The sequence below is a fragment of the Plutella xylostella genome, chromosome 16 (assembly GCF_932276165.1).
Source record: "Plutella xylostella chromosome 16, ilPluXylo3.1, whole genome shotgun sequence".
Lineage (NCBI taxonomy): Eukaryota > Metazoa > Arthropoda > Insecta > Lepidoptera > Plutellidae > Plutella > Plutella xylostella.
In genome coordinates, this window is record NC_063996.1 from 2,233,487 (window position 1) to 2,250,515 (window position 17,029).

General features: G+C 39.7%; 3 protein-coding genes across 3 annotated transcripts in view; 1 reads left to right on the plus strand and 2 right to left on the minus strand.

Moving 5' to 3' along the window:
- Positions 1–517: 517 nt before the first annotated feature.
- Positions 518–2,556, minus strand: LOC105380473 (structure-specific endonuclease subunit SLX1 homolog). Its single transcript, XM_038118729.2, has 4 exons — positions 2,239–2,556; positions 1,668–1,719; positions 1,241–1,432; positions 518–1,047 (listed from the first exon to the last, which is right to left on the minus strand). Exons 1-4 carry the CDS (start codon positions 2,415–2,417, stop codon positions 559–561), a joined length of 912 nt encoding a protein of 303 aa, XP_037974657.2. The 5' UTR covers positions 2,418–2,556; the 3' UTR covers positions 518–558.
- A 5,768-nt stretch (positions 2,557–8,324) lies between these two features.
- LOC105380469 (zinc finger HIT domain-containing protein 2) lies at positions 8,325–9,976 on the plus strand. The gene is made up of 4 exons (XM_038118258.2): positions 8,325–8,503; positions 8,607–9,168; positions 9,260–9,463; positions 9,630–9,976. Exons 1-4 carry the CDS (start codon positions 8,436–8,438, stop codon positions 9,960–9,962), a joined length of 1,167 nt encoding a protein of 388 aa, XP_037974186.2. The 5' UTR covers positions 8,325–8,435; the 3' UTR covers positions 9,963–9,976.
- A 1,957-nt stretch (positions 9,977–11,933) lies between these two features.
- The window catches only part of LOC105389419 (phosphatidylinositol 4-kinase alpha), a 41,962-nt gene continuing 36,866 nt past the window's right edge, over positions 11,934–17,029 (minus strand). The window contains exons 33-39 of the mRNA XM_048626145.1: positions 16,620–16,686; positions 16,216–16,337; positions 15,636–15,824; positions 15,051–15,173; positions 14,315–14,438; positions 13,456–13,615; positions 11,934–12,994 (exon numbers count right to left, since the gene is read on the minus strand). Of these exons, the coding sequence (XP_048482102.1) occupies positions 12,769–12,994; positions 13,456–13,615; positions 14,315–14,438; positions 15,051–15,173; positions 15,636–15,824; positions 16,216–16,337; positions 16,620–16,686 (1,011 nt within the window). The 3' untranslated portion in view covers positions 11,934–12,768. The remainder of the gene's footprint in view (positions 12,995–13,455; positions 13,616–14,314; positions 14,439–15,050; positions 15,174–15,635; positions 15,825–16,215; positions 16,338–16,619; positions 16,687–17,029) is intronic.

The window sequence follows — 17,029 nt, forward strand, 5'->3', positions numbered from 1 at the left end:
TAAATGCACAGTTAGCTCAAGTGCTTGTAAAAACTTATAAAAGCAGTGATTTAAAATGCAAAGCCACTTTTTCATGCGGGATAACATCTTAAGCGCGCCCGCAATACCGTCATGGTGCAATTACCCATAGTAATTGACTATTTTCTTTTCAAATGTACAGTCGACGTTTTGTGAGGAGTAACTTAAGAATTTTTCTCGACCTTATCACTCTCGAGTTAAGAGTAGGTTACCAATATTCCAAACTGGGCCCTCATGATATTAAATCAACACTTAAGTAATTCATTCTGTTAGTATTCTTTGGTTGCACAGTGAGAATTTGTTTATGTTAACTATGTACCTGTTAATAGCTTACTGTTTGCTTAAAAAGTTGTTAATTTTATTACCTTTTAAATATTCTGAGACTTTGTTAATTTATTATTTTATGTAAATAGACATTTTAATATGTGCATTTAAATTATATTAGGTAAGTATTTAAATAATTTTAATATAGCTAAGGAAGTGAATAAATCATTTTTTAACTTTAAAATACTGCAAATAATTTATTTTATAACCACGATGTCATAATAGATCTTCATTACAATCTAGGAACCATGGGGGATTATCAACAAAGCCTCTGTCTTGTGTGCACACTATATCAGCATCATCGTCATCATCATCATTATCACCTTTGTCACTCTCTGCATCACTCCCATCATCTTTTTCACTATCTTCATCAAGCTGTTCTTTTCTTTTATCATGTTCAGTGCATCCATTCATTTTCCTTATAAGATCACCCCATTTTAATTTTACATCACAAAATGGGCATTGTCCTTCTATGGGAACATATTCCCCAGGAGTCAAAAACAGCTCAGCCAAGCATGTGATATGGCAAACCAACTCACAATCGGGATTCAGACAGGTAATCTTTGTGTTTAACTCTGTGATATACTGAGAGCAAATGAAACATTCTATTTGAATTGAGAATTGCTCCTCTGATTGTTTCTTGAGATTCCTACTTTTGACAGGACCATTGCAGATGGTCATGTGTTTTGGTGGTCTTCTTTCTGGCTGAAAAAATATTAAGAACTTAATAGAAAATAATTATCTCCTCATTATCTTATGTGTATTCTCCTGAGTACATTGGTTTATCATCAGAATATTGTTAAGAAATCACATGTTTTATTACTCTAAGCATGTTATTCAAAGATCTAAGTATAAGTCTAAACTATGTGTAAGTAAATAAATAAAAGTAAATAAATACCTCAAATTCCTCAAAGAAATCCTTTTCAAGCCATCTTATTGTCAAAGGAAGTCTGCACCATGGACCAACCCTGAGCATTTCCGTTAGAACTCTCAGTTTGAATTTAAATTCAGTCTCCTTTCTAGGAATCCTTTTTAAATTTAAATGCTGAAGCCTGATTGTTGTTGTAGGATTCTGCCAGGCCCATTCAAACTGTAAGCATAAAATAGATAAGTAAGAAGGTATCATCATCAGATCCTGAGATCCCTAATCATGCCTTGAAGAGTAGGCCTGCATTTGTCCAACCTTTTGCCTCACCTAATGCATTAATTAAAAATTATGTATACTTAAATACTTACATATAGATATAAATACTCTACAGACTGAAGGACTAACATCCTCACCCAGAAACCCGGTCTACATCCAGCAGAGGAAATGTCCTACTTACCCGTAGTGCAGAGATGTTATTAGGAAACCCATGGACAATCATCACCATTTTCCTGGAAACAAAACATGATAAGTATGACCGTTGTTAGAAACGTTAGTCTCATCTACCTTGGCTAGAACTAATAAACGTGTAAGTAGGTACGGTGGCCTGCGCCTAAAAGTATACAGGCGGAGTTTTTAAAATAGCGATCCCTGATGATGAAGGTACCAGCTACATCTTTTATAAATCCGGGGACGTGTTGTGTGTGATGTGTGTAGCAGTGATGTTTATGTGGATGTGCTTGAGCAGCATGTGTGCTTAAGATCGCTATTTTAAAAACTCCGCCTGTATACTTTTAGGCGCAGGCCACCGTACATATATACAGAATAAAAAAATATTAAATTATGGAAATTTAAGTACTTATGGCAAGTTGCCGTACTTACTTATGTTCTTTTTCCAGTAGGAACTTAGTAGTTGTATTAATAAAGATATATAGAAAGTAAGTAAATGAGGAAAAATAAAAGCGCGCCAAAAGTTGCTAACCTAAAAATTCTTTTGAATTTTATATAAGTATAATTTATTTTAAACTTACCAAGGCCCTTTGTTGCTAGTTCGGTAGGCCCCGCCAGCCCAGGTCCCCCTGTTGTGTTGCTTGATTCTTCTGTTAGGGTCTCGCGTATAACCAATGTAAGTGCGACCCTTAAATTTTGGATTAATGCAATAAAGTAGGTAGACACCGTAAAAGTCTTCAATAATTTCTGGCTGGTCCATGTTCTTAACGGGACCGCATTCTGCATTAATTTAAATTCACTAGAGTTTGTATGTATTTCTATTAATAATAGTTTGGACAGAGAAGTATTGTTCCCGAGTTTCCGTTTGACTTACAACAACAAAACTTTGTTGTTGTTTTATTTTAATTCAATTCAATCTTGTTTGTGGCTATATGTCGTGTGTGACTAACACAACAAATCCGGCCAATTACGCTAGTGTTGAGATACACACAATGTTTTTAACTGTCTTTACGGTGGTGATTTAGAGATATTTACAAGATTAATACCTGAAACAGACGTACACAATTTATACAAGGACATCACAAATATAGGGTTAGTAAAATTTTAGTATATATAGTGAACACAAACAAATTTATAGTTTAATATTGTTAGTTTTGAGGAATTTGTACAGGATGTTAGCGATTGGAGTATGTACAAGTGTTAGTAGGTAATTGATATTTACAGGTCTTGGGATAGAAGGGGGGAGGAAATCATAGAGGGAACTTTGTAGGTTGGGACATTCAAAGAAGAGGTGGTCAACAGATCCTTCGCTGGTGCCGCAGTCACACACAGAACTATCACGCACCCGAATCCTAGCCAGGTGCACAGGCGTGCACGCATGACCAAGGCGGAGTCTGCAGATTGTCGAGGTTGACGGTTTATCTAGAAGTCTTGCTCTAAAAAACCATGGCCTTTTGGGAATGTGTGGTTGGATTAAGGAGTAATACTTACCTTTAATATTCCTGGATGCGTCCCAGGACTCTTTCCAGGAATTATCAAGCCTCGGTCCTGCGAGCGAGGCAAGGTCGTGGGCAAAATTTTGGTAATGAGTATCCAGGCCCAAGCTAATGGCATCCTTAGCGAAGGAATCTGCACACTCATTACCAATGATGCCACTGTGGCCAGGTATCCAGGCAATAGCCACCTCAATACCCTGAGTCTTGCAACGGAAGAGAGTTTGTCTAATTTGAAGAATGATAGGAAATTTAGATTTAGATTTAAATGGGAATGAAATAATAGAATGTAAGCAACTTGAAGAGTCTGATAGGATAATAGTTTTATTTAGTTTGTGAGACTCAGTGTAGAGAAGTGCCTCAAGAATAGCGGTAGCCTCGCCCGTGAAGACCGAGGATTCAGGGGGGAGTTTGAAATTGAGGGTAATTTTGTATTTAGGAAGCCAGACAGCTAGACCAACATTGCTCTTATCTGAAAATTTTGAGGCATCTGTGAAGACTGGAAGCCAACCAGGCCACTCTGACTGAAGTTTATGAGTCAATGTTTTCTCTGCCCCCGGAGAGTTTTTCACAATGCCCAAGTCCATAACAACATTGGGCTGAAAAACCAAGGCATCATAGGGAACACTAAACAAAGGGTTCGTGTTAAATTTAATTGTAGGATGTGGAAGGTTAGTAGCAAAAATATAAGATTTCAGAAGGAAGGAAAGGCCATGGTTTTCTTGAGCATTACATAGCCGCTTAAGGGTATCAAGCTTGGACAGTAAAGGATGGGACTCTGACTGCCAGATCCCGAGGAAAAACCGATCACACAAGTACTGTCTCCGCAGCGGGAGAGGGGGGTCGACACACTCAACCTGAAGGGCATTGGTGGGGGCAGATTTCATTGCACCCGACACTATTCGAAGACACTTGTACTGAACCTTATCGATTTTTTCTAATGCAGCCTTATTGCAGGGGTCCAGGATAAATGAGGCATAATCAAAGTGACTTCGAACAATGGCGTTGTACAGTAGCTTCTGAGAGTATGGATGTGCGCCCCACCAAACACCTGACAGTGACCTGAGGACGTTGACACCCCTCTCGCACTTCTGAGCCACGTAGTTCATGTGATGGCTACCCGACAACCTGGAATCCAGAATCACACCCAAAAATTTAACTTTGTTTGACACAGTGATTGAATGCTCTCCAATAACAACATCCAGATCTGGGATGTTTCTTTTTCTAGTAAAGATCACTGCTGTACATTTAGTGGGAGAAAGAGATAACCCATGTCTATCCAGCCAATCCGTGAGGTACCTAAGAGCCAGGTTCAGCTGGACATTTATCTCCCCTAACGAGGGAGAAGCATAGTAGAGGGCCAAGTCGTCAGCGTACTGTAGAATGTCGCAAAAGCAGTCAACGGATTTATCTAGATCGTAAGTATATAGGCTGTAAAGGAGAGGGCTTAAGACCGATCCCTGGGGGAGGCCTTTCCAAACAAATTTTGGGGAGTCAAGGGAAGTGGTAGGGGTTTTTATGTAGATGGATCTCTCCATGAATAGGCTGCAAACCAGACGGGTAAGCTTCACTGGAATGCTCAGCTGGCGCATTTTCTGCCTGAGCACAGGAAGAAGTACATTATCATAGGCAGACGCTATGTCAAGGAAGACACCCACAAGGTATTCTTTCCTCTTAAATGCGATGTGAATATCTGTTGTAAGTATTGCAAGGCTGTCTAGAGTACTCATCCCTTTCCTAAACCCAAACTGGGTTTTGGCTAGGATTCCTCTATTCTCAATTAGCCATTCGAGCCTGCATTTGATTAAGTGCTCTAAGATTTTCGCCAAAGCAGAGGAGAGGGCGATAGGACGTCGGGAGTTAGGATCACGGGGGTCTTTTCCGGCCTTCAGTATGGGAACGACTATTTGCTTACTCCATGAGCACGGAGTAACTCCGTACTCAAGGAAGTAGTTTATCAGCTCCAAGTAGGCATGCTTGACCTTGAGGCTTGATTTTGAAAGGAAAGAGTATGGGATGCCATCAATACCTGGAGATGAATCAGTTAAACCGGATAAAGCAGATTGAAGTTCATCCATAGAAAATGGAGAATCCAATCTGTCTGAAGATGGTAAGAGAGCTGGTGGGGGGCGGAGAGCACTGGAGTGTGGGACATATGGTGGAGCCAGTTTATCGCTGAACCCTTCTAGCCATAGAGAGGGATCGTTGCTCAAGATATCTTCGACGTTAAGGGAACCGCGATATCGGCGAATGTATCTCCACACCAGAGAAGGGGGAGACCTAGGTGAAAGGTTTTCACAAAATCTGATCCAGCCCTGTTTCTTTTTTTTCTTAAGGAGCCGTTTGGTACGTGCAGCTATCCTTTTGTAGTTGATGAAGTTTTCCATGCTCATATTAGCAATGTAGACATCCTCTGCATTTTTGCGTTCGACAATAGCCAAGGAGCAGTCGGAGTCCCACCAAGGAGGCGAGACTCTTTGGCCTTTACGCGATTTTCTATTTTTGGCAGAGGATGTTAGAGCTTTTTCAAACTGGTCATATATGCAAAGAAAGTTGTCACTAGTACAGGGTTGGATCAGACTGAGTTTATCTTCCACAGAGGTGATGAAGTTGGACCACTCATTCCTGCCTATCATGTACCTAGGGAAGGCACATGTATCAGCAAGAATGCTGGTTCTGGTAGGAAGAGTAATAGAGATGGGAAAATGATCACTCCCAAAAGTATTTGGGAGGACCCTCCAGAATATTGATGTTGAAAGAAGAGGAGAAGAGAAAGTGAGATCAACAGCACTTTTTGGGTTCTGACGAGGGAGGACTCGACGGGTAGGAGACCCGTCATTTAAAATACAAACATCTAAGGTATCAAGCATGTCTAAGAGGGCGATTGCAAAAGCGTCAGTATGGTATGAACCCCATGAGGTATGGTGGGCATTAAAGTCCCCCATGATCAGAAGAGGTTGCGGGAGAGAAGAAATTATATTATAAAAAGATGGGAGGTGAGAGGGGTGGGGATCAGGGAAATACACGGACACGAAAGTAATGTCTAAAGCCCTAAGGGCCACAACATTAAATTCCTGACCGTGAGGAGGGGTAGGGATAGAGGAAAAGGTAAGGGTACGCTTTACAAGTAAAGCGCACCCAGCAAACCCGTCATCCCTGTCATCCCGCAGACACGAGTAGCCCGGAACTCGAAAACGAGAACCCGGTGCCAGCCATGACTCCGAGATGGCAACAATGACGGGCCTGATGTCATCTATTAAGTTGAGTACTTCGTGTTTTTTGCTTTTAAGGCTCTGGGCATTCCACTGAAGGACCCGGGTCGGGTTCAGAGCCATTTTGGCTGAAGGATGTGAGTTCTCTAATTTTAAGTGCTACGTGGGGCGGTATTGTGTCGCTGAATTTAGACAGCAGACTGACAACTAATGAAAGTAGGTTATCCAAAAGGTTGTCATTCGGAGTAATCACATTCAGGGCACTTCCATTAGGAAGTGAGGAAGATGGTGATGAGATAATGGCCTGATGGGCAAGTCTGTCATAGCCAGGAGAAAGTGGAGACCTAGGCCTGCGTTGAGTGGTCACTGTCTTTTTGTATGATTTTTTTAGAGCTGGGCCATTAGGTTGAGAAGATGCTACTTCAGCAAATGATTTTTTGCTCTTAGGAAGTCGAGCATCGGCTTCAGCGAATGAGATGCTGTCCTGAGACATAATGACTTTTATAGATTTTTGTCTAGCTTGTTCTGGACAGTTTTTGTCAGTGGAAGCATGACTTCCTGAGCAGTAAATGCAAGTGGGAGGGTCTGCATCACAAGTCTCACCCAAGTGAGGTTGGGCACACTTGAAGCAGCGTGGCTTTGATCGGCAATTAGCCTTCATATGGCCAAACCTGCAACAAGCATGGCACTGGATGGTTGGGTAGGTGTACCTCTCGACATCTACAGCGGCACGGAAAGAATAGATTTTTTCTGGGAGGAGTTGTCCCCTGAAGGTGATTACTACGCTTTGTGTAGGGACATATGTAACATTTCCGTTGTCAATCACTTTGCGGCTAAATCTCCGGGCTTTCAAAACAATACCACATCCATGAGGAAGGTCCAAAGAACTAACGAACTCATCCATGGAGAGATCCACTGGGACTCTCCTAGCAACACCCATCCGGGTGATGTGGTATGTTGGAATAGTTGCCTTAAACTTGTTAGTAGACAGAGCTGGGTGGTCGATAAAGTTGTTGGCTGCCCCTGCAGACTTAAATTCTACAGTAACGCGGTTACGTCCTGTCATTTTCACACCATCTCTGGTGATGTCAGAAATATTGTGTTTATATAGAAACTGTCCAAACTTAATAGCCCTAAGCGGGGTTCCAGAAGATGGACTTCCTGAAGGGCTATCTTGTGTAACATGTACAATAAATGGTCCGGGATCGCTGTCATCGTACACCTTAGTGGCGTCGAGACTTGGATGCGTGTAGACTGTCTGAATGCTGGCAGACGCGAGGTCTGGGTTAACGATAATTTTCTTACCTTGTTGCGAAGGTTGTTTGTCATCCCTAGGGCGCTTTCGCGTCTCTTGGGGAGTGTCTGTCAACATTATATCCGGCGAAAGATCTGGCGGGTCAGGGTCGGGAGGGCGGTCTGAATGGAACTCCATTTCAGGAAGGGAAAAAGGATTTACGAACAATCACAACACTCACCAGTTACCACCACCACAATAAGAACAAAAAACAGGTATCGACTATGTAAATAAGGACTGAAAAAGGTCCGAAATCGCGATGAATGTTAGGAACACGTGGGTACCCCAGTCACGCACGAAACCGAATCCCTGTTTTATTTTATTTGACATTTGTTTGTTTGTTCAAGTTGTTGCGACATCTGTCATTGTCATGAGCATAAAATTTTAATTTACTCTGGGGTTTTTTTTATAACGGATTTTAATCCTTTGTTTGTTTGATGATGATTAAAAATAAATATTTTTTTAGAAAGAAGGCATTTTTTTCCTTTTTTTATTGACTCCAGTCTCCAGTCGACTGCCGTGTCAGACGGTGTCAGTGCTGTTGTGTTGCGGTACTGCCATCGCATCGTAGGTACTGGCTCAGCTACTGTCCCCGTGTAAACCTACTTACGTCTGAGTCACAGAGTACTTTGTTAAACTGAGAACTGAGTTGAGTCGTGTGACAGCTGTCAAATCCATACCACAAAAATATTTACTTAACAAGAAAACCGAAGAAAAAATCGAAAAATCTGGTTTTTAAATAAATTTTCAGAGAATTCATACTAACTATTCTATATGAAATGGCGAATACTTCCGTTACAATATCAGATGGTGAATCGAAAAGCAACTCCCTTAATGTTTGCGGAATGTAAGTACAGTCTAACCTAAAATAGCTAGCGGTTCAAAATAATATTAATATCAAACTATATTACTTAAGTATCTACTTATACCCTATTTAAATCAAATTTCAGATGCAATGAAAATTCAAGCAAATACTGTTGCCCCCGCTGTGAAATTTACTATTGCTCTCTAGACTGCTACAAATCAGAAAACCACCAAAACTGTTCAGAAAGTTTTTATAAAGAATGCGTGGACGAAGAGCTGGCTGGAAACTACACCGACGAAGAGTCGCGGCAAAAAATGATCGATATTCTACAACGTTTGAATAAAGAGCAGGGTGCGGGCGCTCAGGACATTGATGAGCTGTTACAAAACCTGGATAATGGTGAAGATGAGAACTGCATAGACTCGGATGATGAGGACTGTGTCGACTTGGAAGAAAGGGTGAAGGGACTGAACCTCGATGATGCTGACGCAGTCTGGAATGCTCTCACAGAAGACGAGAGGAATGAGTTTGAGGCTTTACTAAACCAGGGAGATGTTGGGTCTTTCATACCCCAATGGGAGCCATGGTGGAATCACTATGAAGAAGAGAAATTGGTTAAAGAGATTATGGAAAATTCAAAAGCAGATAAGGATTACATGAAAAACTGTCCAACAATTATTAAAGTACCACAATTCTCTTCTTTGACGGTAAGTTTAAATAGTAACATTTTAAATTATTGGTACATTCAATGTTTTTTTCTCCTTCCTGATTTAAAAAATATTTTAATGTTCATTTCAGAGTGTCCAGCCATCACCAGCGATCAAGAATAACATCACCAATGTGTTGGCATCATATGCCTTCATCATCAGATACTTCAACGGGGATCTGGAGCCGGTAGAAGGGACTGTGTATTTGCTCAACATTTGTGCCAACTTGGACAACAACACTAACTTTGAAGATACATCTGTTGCAGTTGAATCTGTTGCCCAGAATTGTTTGAAGGTATACAAATGATTTAATACTGCCCAGAACTAATAACTTATAAGTACCTACATATAATTTAAAGCTTAAACTCCAAACATAATTAGTAAAGTGGACACACAATGAAATATTGATAGTTATCATCTATGTCAACACAAAATAACTTTCCCTATAACTTTATTTACAGAGTGAATTGATACAGACAGACAAGCCCAGTCTGGATGCCATGAAACATGATACATTCCTGATCCTTCAAGGGCCAAGCACAGAAAATAAACCGTTCTACTGCCAAGCAGCTCTGTCCCACCTCCACAGCATATTCAAACAAGCCAAAACTGCACAGAAAAGTGTAAAAACGGTTGAGAAAAAGAGTTGCAATAAAAATGATTTTACCAAAAAGTTCCAAGATCATGGTTCAGATCATTTCTCAAAGTTAGATGTAAGTAAAGTGAAGAAGTGTATGAAGAAAGTTGAGTATTATCTGTCTTATATTGAAAGCCATGGAATGGACTTTGAATAAAATATAAAATTTAATTATTGTTTCCAATCTTTTACCTACAAAATTATATTTTAATCCTAACTAATATTATAAATGCGAAAGTAACTGTGTCTGTCTGTCTGTCTGTCTGTTACTCTTTCACGCCAAAACTACTGAACGGATTTGATTGAAATTTGGTATACATACGGTTTAGACCCTGGGAAAGAACATAGGCAAATTTTTATCCCGGAATTCCCACGGGAAAACTTTTTAAGGCGAAGCGAAGCGCGCGGGAACAGCTAGTTTTAGGATAAAATGTAAGTACTAATGAATAAAACAACATGATTTCACCTTTACCAGAAAGTTTATTCAACAACAAGTAAAAGTGATTAGAGGAATGTCCCAAAAATAAATTATTTATGATTAATTACATTTCGTTTATACACCGATATATTATTTTGATAATATTCATAACCATAATAAATCATTTCACATATAGTAACACCTAAGTTGGAGCTAATAAGTTATTTGAAGACTCATATATTTTTAGGAATTTAAATTTTTTGTGTTCGTATTATTTTAAGTACAACCAAGAAATGAATAAAAATGTCCGTCCACGACTACCTGACCTGTAGTCCCGTTGTCCCCGTAACTGTGTCCCCGTTACGGGGACAACGGGACGTCATTATATTTTCGTTCCGTTGTCCCATTTGCGGGCAATAGTGAACGGGGACATCGGGCCGTGAAAATTTTACGAGTCGTTGTCCCTTCCGAATTCTATTAGCACGAAAAGCACAAAATAAAATTAAACTCATCTTAGACGACCGAATGGCGTAGTGGTTATGGTTAGTGACCAGTGAGTACCTTGACTACTGAGCCGAAGGTCCCGTCCCGGGTTCGATTCCCGGCTGGGGCAGATATTTGTTTAAACACAGATATTTGTTCTCGGGTCTTGGATGTGCCCGTAAAATGGCAATAGGCCCGCCCCCTATTACATTGGGAATAACATATAACACTCTGGCGAAAAGTGGGTGCAGCAATGCACCTCTGCCTACCCCGCAAAGGAGTACATTACATTAGTACAAGGCGTGAGTGTGTGTTTTTTTTATCTGTGCTTTTGTTTCGCGGCAGTATTTCGTCGTGCCGTTAAAAATTACACGTTCATTTTGCCAAATTAACATCCAGGTTAGTTATGAATTGATCTATGCTAAAAAAGTGATATGATGTGAAGATAATATAAAATTCATGAAACAAAAAATATACCTACTTGTGTTTTTTAAAGTTTATTTTGAGAACGGGGGCAACGGGTTTAATTTTTTATTTTTTCATTAAGTGCCTCTGTCCCCGTTGAGGAGCTCAGGCCCAACGGGGACAACGGGCCTGATTTTATTTATTTTCTGAAAGTACCGTTGTCCCCGCTTAACGGGGACAAGAATTACGGGGACAGCGGGACTACAGGTTTTCTGAGCTAGTTAGGTAGGTACAATTGTATAAAAATTACGCTTTCTAATAACCTCTATGAAGAAGGGTTTTGCTTCTGAGATCACGGCAATGGCAATACAAAATGAAATATTTTTACAATTCTAGCTCCAACTTAATTTATATAACAAATAACACAGCCCTAAATCTAATAAATAACCATATGCCACACTGTTTATAAACATATTGCTATGTTAATGTTGGTACGGTATAACTGTTTACGGGTCTTGTAAGTAGTTGATGTGTTTTCCGCTAGAGCATATTATGTTGTTTTCGAGTTTCATACCAGCTTTGCTTGCACAAGGGTCCGGTCTAGAATGGAGAATTCAAATTATACAAAATATACTTTTTATAAAATATAATACTGTGAAGATTTGTTGTTAATTTGCACTAGAATAGACCGGCTTGCTTGTATTAACTACCTCTAAAACCACGCTATAGAGTCGAGGTTACATTGTATGCATAAAGCTGGACCCTCTGTTAGGTATATCGATATTTCTTTGGATACTTTGATAAGGGATATACTTTTTCTGGAAAAATAGATTACTACCACCTATACCAACCCCTATTCCTACACAATGTCCTAAGAAACAAGCTAGATAAATTTCATATTTTTGAAGGGAAATTTACATTTTTCTAAAATACTTTGCAATATGTACCATATATTTTGCATGAGAATAACAACAGTGCATAGTATATTTTTGCATTCACAATAAATAGTAGTTCATTCAAAATTGTATGTAGAAAGATATTTCATATAACTTCACATTGATTTCTAACTTCAACATACTAACGTACGACTATCTTTGTCCATGAATACAATTGAATACAAAGTTTCTACTTATAAACATTAATATTTTTCAAAAAAAACTTTTTAAATTTTTCAGAGGCTATCTGACTATCTCCTTAACGTTTTACCCCCTTATTCATAAAAAAAAACAGAGAATGGCAGAACAGTTCAATAGCTAAAGCGTCCACTAACTTTTTTTTATGAATAAAGGGGTTAAGATTTAATAAACGTACCACATAAAATCATGTCATGAAACGATTCAGCTTAAAATAACCCAGCCTCTTTGAAATGATCTAAAACTTTGACCATCACATTAGGTATTTGAATACCTACAATAGGTACGCATAAATGTTTTACCTGGTATGCGTGTGGTGTACGATACACTGGAATCGAATAGAACACAATAATATTACAATTTACAATAAGTACTTGAAATACACACATAATACAATCATAATCTCATGATGTGAAAGTTAAAATATTTTTTTCGATTCATCTCAATAAAAAAATAATTTTGAACGCATCTTTAAAAACCACAAAATCAAATTTGGAACGCAACCGGAAGCGACAGCAAACTTTTTAATACGGGATCTGGTTTTGATAATACTGGATCATGTCGTAAGTTCTAGTCCTGAAGTTGAGGAAGGAGTTCCTTATGACGGCCAGCATGTAAGCTGCGGCCTCCTTTTCCGTTGAATTTGGCGCGAATCGCGACCGCAGCAGTCTGATCGTCTGACCTCTGAAGCAGGGCAGCCCCGTGTCTAGCATTAGCGAGACCATTGATATTATCGCTTCTTGGTATGGCCTGAAAAGGAAAATAAATAAGGTTTGACTTAGAACAACAATTCTCAAGCAACCGAGCGGCATTAGCGTTAGCGGGGCTAATTATTTAGGCAAAATACCAGCCAGATCACAGATACTAATATGCAGACGAATAATGCCGTCTGACTGACTCGGCCCCCTTACCTACTCAGGAGTGAACTAACCGAACCGCCGGCATTATCATGAACTAAAGATAGCCTTACAAACTAAAATCCTCCTCGTTAGAGAGAGGTATGTTAGGGTTATTATAGGTTAAGGTTGGTAGGTTACTTGGTCGCTTTTAGCGGTAAGGCCGCCTATTGGGCGTACTCTTACTTTGTAACGAAATTTATTAAATTCAATTCAAATCATTTATTTCAGACTAAAAGTCCATAAATGTTGTGTGTGTTTTAAATAAAGTTATAATGTATTGCATTGTATGTTATTTGCTGCAATCTCCATTACCTGACGGCGAGGAAGGCCTGCACGCACAGCTCGCAGAACCAGCGGAAGGGCGGCGCTTCCATCTTGCCGCCCATCACCATCACCATCTCGTCCGTCAGCTTGATGTCCGGCTCGAAGCCCAGGTTCCCGCCGGGGGAGGACTCGAACATGAAGCCGAAGTCTGGGAAAAGGAGGTTTTGTTTATTTATGAACGGTTCTTTATTGTATTCATTCATCACGACCCCTTACGTCCCCACTGCTGGGGCACGGGTCTCCTTCCAATGAAGGAAGGGTTTAGGCCTAGTCCACCACGCTGGCCAAGTGCGGGTTGGTGGACCCCAACACAAGCAAGCTTGTGCTGAGAGAGTTGTCGGGTAAGTGGGCAACCCGACTGTCAGATGTTTTCAAGCCGCCCGAAGGCCTCTGACTAGGCTTAACGACTTTATTGTATACAAAACAGAAAACACAGTAAAAGCATAGAAATGTGGACTTATTGCTAAAACGCAATTTCTTCCAGCCAACCATTGTTGGTGGATAAAATGGTTACTTTATTAAAGGAAGTTATAGGATAAAGACGTTCAAGACACATCGGTATTCCTCGCTATGCTCTCGAGTAGGCCTATCAATATTCGTCGATATTTAAAATGAAGTCTCACTATGTATATTGGTTTCGCGGGTTACTAGTTAGCGGGCTGGGTATTAGGAGGTCGAATGAGGATGACCGATGTAAGAGTGTTATACTTGTAGGTCAGTTGTAGGCGATTGCTGGCTGATAAATATAAGAAAGGCCGAGTACAATAGCCTTACCTACTTCTTAGGCTCGACCTTTGCAATGATTGACTCCTATTTGTATCATTACATACATAAATAAACTAGTTACCAATATGTATGATGTGTCCGTCAGTATCCAGCATGATGTTCCCGTTGTGGCGGTCCTTGATCTGCAGCAGGAAGCCCACCACGCTGTACGCCGCCATCGATGTCACGAAGCAGCGGCGCGCCGCCTGGGAATAAACGCGACATGGTTTTGAAACTAGTACAATAAAGCGACATGTTTAAAGTTGTCATAGATAATTTACGAATGTTGTGTAGGTACACCTTTAATAGGCTTCTACAATGAAATTATAATTCTAATAACTGTTTTATTAATGTTAGTTTTTTAAGCTACTTGTGTTCCAGTTTCAATAAATAAAAACACATGTTAGTAAAACTACTTAAAAAAAGATATATTTGTAAAACATAGCATGAGCCTAAATATGACGTTTGATTGACCTTATGCCTGGTAAATAAAGGTTGTAAAACAAACAAATGTCAAATAAAATACTTATTGGAGCTGTTATAGGACTCGTAGGTACTTTATTTTACAAAGTATAGTTCCGTAGTCATACCGGTCAAACGGTTCAGCGGTTAACACTTTGACTAAAGTGGACGCCAGATTATGCGTCGTCGCACGAAGATTTCGATATATTTTTTATGACATGCCCCATTGAAGCCGATTTACGTATTTAACCCATTTACGGCAAACGGAGCTTGATGCGGGGCAGTTCGAGAACCGCCTTAACTATTGTATTTTTGTACAAGGCTTGTATAATATGCATTTATAATGTGATAGGTACCTGGAACTCCCGTGTGGTCTCGTCGCCGTACTTCTTGAGGAAGTACTCGTACATGCCGATGTCGGTCTGGCGGCCGAGCTGGTCGCGCGACTTGGCGTTCGGCACGCACTCTATCACGCCGCACTGCGGGAATAGGGAGGGGGGTTAGGTTAGTGTCTATAGCATATTGTGTTGTATATTTATTCAGATTATTCAGAATCAATGTTATCTTAAATGTTATGTTATCTTTAACACATATTTTAAGCACATAATATGCAGGTCGTGCAAAAGTGGCACTTACAGTAAAACCGAAAGAGCTCAGTGCCTTATTCCGAAAACTTTTGTTTTACGGATTTTGGAAAATTAAAAAAAAAAACTACTCGCTATAAGTAGTTAGTGAAGTAGAGACGTGACGTTTAAACGTTTGTATTGAGGAGCAATAATTTTGAATCTGTCACGCAAACAGCTACTTGTTCTTCATATAATATTTATAGCTTATTCAATTAAGTTTACCGCCGTCAAATTTCCAGTCCGGATCTTCTTTGTAGTCGTCCGTAATGAAATAAAATATAGCCTAATAAAGCAATAGTAACATAATTCTCTTACCCCAGGCCCAGTAGCAACAACCCTATACGGGAACAGATACAAGTCCAGCCCGACTTGTTGGAATATGTTCTTGAAGAGCGATATCACTTGCAGCGCCAACATGTCCTGTCTGACGTCATCGCCTACTTTAAAGATGGCGGCTTGCCACTGCTCTTGGCCGAGGCCTGTGAAGCGGTCTTTGCCTTCCTCCTGGGGGTAAATATAGAGGGGTTCAGTTTTAGAAGATGTAGAAGATGCAGGAAACTTGTTGGCTCTTTTATGAAACACGTTCATGACTGATGATGGAACAAAGTAAAGAGAATGGATTAATTATTAATTAATTATGTCCGGATAAACAATGTTGGCCAACTGTACCGTTACAATTGAAATTATACAAAAAAAAATAACTTTCCGAGAATTTGATATAAGCTACATGTAGTATAGCTTCGCAAATTGCTGAAGCACCTGGATGCCATTGTACTCAGCAAGCTTTGATTGCCATTATTGACATGTATCGTTCTCGATGGCGTAAATTTAACTTCAGACGCATTACAAATTTGCTGGACATCCAATACATAATGTAAAAGAACCCAGTACTCACGACAGGCGGGTCTTCCCCAGCCGCTATGGCCATAGCAAGGGACTCCATCTCTGCGATACCATACTTGCGCACCCTGAACCGAGCCAGGTATGGAGCCTTCGCTGCACTCTGCATGGGCGTGCCTATTTTATGAGAGATAGACAATACGTTAATTTCAGACATATACACGGTGTTGAGAAAAGGGTATACTAAGCCGAAAACTACGTGTGCAGCATGTTGTAAGCCTAAAAATGAAATCAGAACACCAAATTTTGCGAAAAAAGGTACAAGCAATACAACAATAATATCGATTCGATTACATATTCAGAGTCTTTAATGGAGGTAAGCTATACATGATTAATATCTTGACATAAATGTTAACAAGATTACGAGAAATAGAGACATAGAGGAATATCGCAACTTACCACTCTTATAGTCGATGTCTATGACCATCGCCTCTGGATTTGAAGGTAAATAACAGCCCGGTTGGACCTGAAACAGAAATAAGTGTAAATATGATTATGACCACAGTGACATGGACATTTTTATCAATAGCATAGCATCTATTTCCAATGAGCTGGTTTCAGACTACTTTGGTTCTCATAAACCTAGTTAGTTTAATTTAGTTTGATTTCTTTGTAAGTCTTTGTTTTTTGTTTTATAATTTAACTCCCTCTATTTGTTATAAAGTTATGTGTATTTTTTAGATTAAGTCTAATTATAGCTTTAGTTAACTCTCTCTATACTACCTAACTAATCTACCTAGAGGTGGAAACTTGTGAAACATAAGCTACCCTGACATTGTTATCTACAAAATAAATTAGTTAAGTTTTCC